Raw genomic sequence first — 4,602 nt, 5'->3', positions numbered from 1 at the left:
TTTGGGGAATGGGCTGGAGATTTTTGTATTTTATTTGTTTGGGCTTTTTGTGCAAGTCACGTGGGATTTAATAGAGAGAATCATTTGTTTACAGCCTTTTGAGCCGGGGGTTTGTACAACGCTTCTGCGCCTGCTCCCACAATAGCGTTGTTTTCTTTCGACTGAAGCAGGCCGAGGTTGCGCAACAATGTTGACTGTGGAATGAAGATCAATGGATGGGGATGAATTGGACATGTGTAAAAAATGTACACTTGCCAATGTGAAGTAACAGATAGATGATCGACCGACAAACAATGGACGTAACATGGAAATATTGTAGAGGTAAAATGGACTCTTAACAGGAAATTCAAAATAAAAATGAAAAGACACCTTATAGTTTTTAAGTGAAAATAACTAAGACTGTTAGCAGTGGCGACCCCGGCTGCAACCGAGGGCACCGGCACCGGAAGTAAGTGAGGCAACCATGGAGGAAGACTTGGCACCTAAGCTTGAAGCTCTAGCGTAGCTGGCGGAAGCTCCAGCTCCAGATGGAGTGAAATAAGCCCCGTTAAGCATCAGGTCGCCTTCAGATCTCCAGTTCCAACCTTTCCATTGACTTTCAGCTGTTTCAACCCGCTTTGTCACCTGATCAAAACCAATTCATCAACAAATTAAACAAGTGCGAAGCTTAAATCTCATCACGGACAATTGGTAATTATTTAAGAAGCATCAGGAATCTTGAATTTGTGGTACCTCTTTTGCAAAAGGATTGGCAGGGGCAAGATATCTGTTTCCTTGACTGTTGATTGTGGGATTTCCACTTCCACCAATGGCATACATCTCCCAGTGAGTATAGTCGTTGTTCACGACATGGAAGTATCCATGCCTGCACCTGCATTATTCATACAATGTTTTCCTCCATATTAGATTAAGTGAATCTAAATTCCAAAAAACCATTTAGCATGAAATTCAAGTACGAATTACCTTGGCATTCTCTGCATGAGACCCGCGCCAAAGTGGTTGTAGGCAATGGTCACTTGCATTTGCTTGTCTCTCACATAAGAATCGCTATGTCCCAGCAGCATAACCTGTTTACATTAACAAAATCATTTTTATAATTATAGATAAATTGGGTGTCACAGGAAATATAGACAGTTCAAAGCTAATGAACCTCATTGTGATGGGCAAAATGGTTGTTGGAAATGGTAATGGCTGTGGAGCCCATGACAGCATCAACAAGGCCATCAGCACAATGAGAAAGTGAATTGTGATCAACCCAGATATGGCTTGACCCGAATATGGAAATGGCATCACCATCAGCCATAGTCCTCCAACCATAGTGTGATGGCGAGCTCCTCACCATGGCGTTTCCCGTCGGTTTACAATCATGGATGTGCAAACCATGAATAATAACATTGGTAACATATTGAATCGTAATGCATCCTCCATTGGCAATGTGTACGTTGGCTCCACGGCCATCAATGGTCTTAAAACTGTTCACGATGAGTTCCTGCTTCAATGTAATAACCATGTCACGCTTGAAGACAATCCAGAGAGGCTTGTCCTGGATAACAGCATGGCGTAGAGTGCCAGGTTTGGGGTTAACAGTGTCATCATCCCGAGGATCAGTGACAACATAAAATCTTCCATCGCGACCTCCAATGGCATTGCGCCCAAAACCAATACCACAGTCAGCAAGGCGCTTGCGGTTCTTGTGCCAATTGGGGTCACAACGCCAGCAGTCATCGGTAGGGTTACCGGTTCCACACGAGAAAAATCCAAGTTTTCGCCTCTCAGTGCTGTTCCAAGTGGTCCTGTCATTCAAAGGCCACATCCAAGGCTCCAAATTACTTTTAAATAAATTACTCATTGACTACCAGATTAATTATGTGAGTAGTAGCATGAAACATATATCAGCATTAAAAAAATCACTCTTGCAACTGTATCTGTCGGTGTACCAAAAGAAAAGGACAGACCCTAGTCTACTCGAGGATACTGAAAATAATTAATGTATTTTCTCATACTATAACAACATAGACTTTTCCAATTCCACATAACACGGCTTTATTTGCTAGGTTAATTAATGTTATGTAAAGGCAGCAAAAGTATTGAAGCCACTCTATCTTTCTTTGTCCCCATATGAGTGATACTCCCATGTTAAACTATAGGATAGAGTGCATCATTTAATTTATATGTAGGCCAACTGAATTCCACCATGAACAACTAAGAATTCAAATATTTTGCTACTTTTTCTTATATGAACATGAGATGCATGCCCATGCCATCCACACTTAACCCGACCACATCAAATTACGACTTTGAGAATAGAAGTACATGGACCAACATGACAAAGAACACGGGGGGATTTTGTCTTGAGCATTACAGTTCTAACAACTACACCAAGTTTAAATTGCACTCCACAAATTGACAATGTAAAGGAATCACGAAGAAATTTGAACACATGTGAACAACTTGACATAAAATTCGGTAAAATAGGATACAAGTGAAGGAAAATTATAGCGCAAGACATGGAAAAAATTGTAATAGCGAGAGGATGATCTAAACTCTAAACTAATACGCAAATAAGTTGAAAAAATTAACAGAAGCAGAGTATGATTATGAGGTTGAATTTCGCAAATTCTATAACATGAATGAAATAAATGGACATTATAAAAAAACCCATATTGCTACATTAATCATACAAGCTAACAGATTAATCAAAAGAACACACACCCCCACCCCACGCCCATCCCTACGGGGCGTGGGTTCAATTCAAGGACCACAATAAGTTTGTAGCAATAACTGCAGCAAAAACACGTTGTGCCCATTAATGCAAAAAAAGGGCCATAATCAAGAATTCTTAAACGGTAAAGAGCAAAGAACATTACATTTCAACCATTCTTGCAACCTCTTCTGGGTCATCCACTGCATGTTCATTAAAAGACTCCTCTTCAATTACTCCCAACCTGTGCCAAATCACATTGCATTAGCAATCAATATTTATTACGTACTCTCTCTCTCTCTCTCTCTCTCTCTCTCTCTCTCTCTCACTCTCTTCTCTGTACTTATTAGGACACATTGATCAATGAGTTTTGACTGTTAATTCACCATTTAGGCCAGACGAGAACAACTTTAGCTCATTCTGCGGCGAACCCATTTGAGATAAAAAGTAATAAATGAAGATTGTGTAGTAGAAATTTCACGTGGAGTGTCAGCTACCGACGACATTAAACATTTTTTTATTCAGTAATATGAGTTTCACGTAGGAAAAAAGCAAGGTTGTGCCACGAAAGCATACAAACACTGCTAAAAAAACACACACAACACACAGTGCTGTACACTGCTCAAGGTAGTGGTACAAAGCACTACCGTTAAAACCGTCGAAAAGTGCTTTTTTAGAAGAGAGAAGAATGCTACTGTTATCTCTGGGTCGAAATGTGTAGCCGTAATTACCAAAATACCCATCGTAAGTTTTCTATAACAAGGTTTACCGTGAAATAAACTGCATTTTGTAAGGGTAATTGTGGAAAATCGAAAGAGCCAATGAGAATTTTGTTTACAGAGGAATCCGTGTATTAACTGAATAAACGGATGAGATACGATGAGAGTAAGGAATCTGATGGCTGAGATTGATTCTTTTAGGCTAGAAACAGAGGATCGGGTAGGGTTGAAAGAGATCCGACGGTTAAAATTTGATGTGTTAAAGAGGGAAAAGTTGAACGGTGAGATTTAAAGCAAAAAGTAGGTGATACCAAGTCGACTCAGTTGTAAAAATGTGAAAAACGAACTGTGTCACAAACCTTGCCGCCATTGTTGAGTTGTTAGAGCTCTGCAATTGCTCTTTTTCCACAGCACTGTAAAATATTAATCCAAAAACACAAAAAGACATAAGTAAGTTGGAAAATGAAAGGACGAAAATAATTACACAAAACTTTTAAAAAATGCAGGTGAAATTCGACATAAACAGGGAAAAAAATCCGAAACACAACATTGAAAATAAACTGGAACTACATTATTTTCTGAATTTTTCAAAGTAAAGCTTTACTTCAAAAGGAAATGCTCACAAATTAGAGAAGAATTAAGATAATGTAGAAGAAAAATGGGAACAAACCTCGATTTCGAGGCTTCGTCTTTGTTCACTACAGTAGCAACGCATATGAAAAGCAGCAAAAGCAACAAAGAACAGACAGACAACCATTTCTTCGGGACCTCCATTGCCATTTCTACAAAACTCTCAGTTTTTCTCTCTGTATATCTAATTTCTCTCTCTTTATCAGTGTTTATATAGCTGAAAATTCTGAGAGAGAGGGAGGAAAAAACAGAGTGAGAGTTGAGAGACGAAGCACTACGGCCAATATAACGGCCTGTTTTTATAGACTGTGAAAAATCGTTAAACTTAACGGCCGTTAAATAACTGGTAATTTTTCATGAAGCAAAAGCTGTATATATTCCATTTGACCATGGTTTCTTTTTTTAGGCCCTGTTTGGTAGGGATTTTTTGTCCTAAAAAATTGATTTTTTGACCGTTATTTTACTATTCAAGCCATAATTTTTTACTTCTTCTCTCACATGTGGACCCCACTTTTCTTCTAACGGTCAAAAAATCAATTCTCAAAATCCCTA

At 38.9% G+C, this 4,602-nt stretch overlaps 1 protein-coding gene across 1 annotated transcript; it reads right to left on the bottom strand.

Annotated features, from left to right (window-relative positions):
* Nucleotides 1-296: 296 nt before the first annotated feature.
* LOC111380011 (probable pectate lyase 8) lies at nt 297-4,328 on the bottom strand. The gene is made up of 7 exons (XM_023003472.1): nt 4,091-4,328; nt 3,780-3,833; nt 2,868-2,945; nt 1,151-1,793; nt 964-1,067; nt 733-871; nt 297-624 (listed from the first exon to the last, which is right to left on the bottom strand). Exons 1-7 carry the CDS (start codon nt 4,198-4,200, stop codon nt 403-405), a joined length of 1,350 nt encoding a protein of 449 aa, XP_022859240.1. The 5' UTR covers nt 4,201-4,328; the 3' UTR covers nt 297-402.
* Nucleotides 4,329-4,602: the final 274 nt, after the last annotated feature.

The sequence above is a fragment of the Olea europaea genome, unplaced genomic scaffold (assembly GCF_002742605.1).
Source record: "Olea europaea var. sylvestris unplaced genomic scaffold, O_europaea_v1 scaffold2079, whole genome shotgun sequence".
Lineage (NCBI taxonomy): Eukaryota > Viridiplantae > Streptophyta > Magnoliopsida > Lamiales > Oleaceae > Olea > Olea europaea.
This window is presented reverse-complemented; position numbering and strand designations above follow the sequence as displayed.

Excerpts from the sequence above, each read along its gene's own strand:
- LOC111380011 (XM_023003472.1), bottom strand. The coding sequence starts at position 4,200 with ATGGCAATGGAGGTCCCGAAGAAATGGTTGTCTGTCTGTTCTTTGTTG. Across the intron at positions 2,946-3,779 it reads AACTCAACAATGGCGGCAAG|GTTGGGAGTAATTGAAGAGG; the intron begins GTTTGTGACACA and ends GATTTGGCACAG. Across the intron at positions 625-732 it reads CCAATCCTTTTGCAAAAGAG|GTGACAAAGCGGGTTGAAAC; the intron begins GTACCACAAATT and ends GGTTTTGATCAG.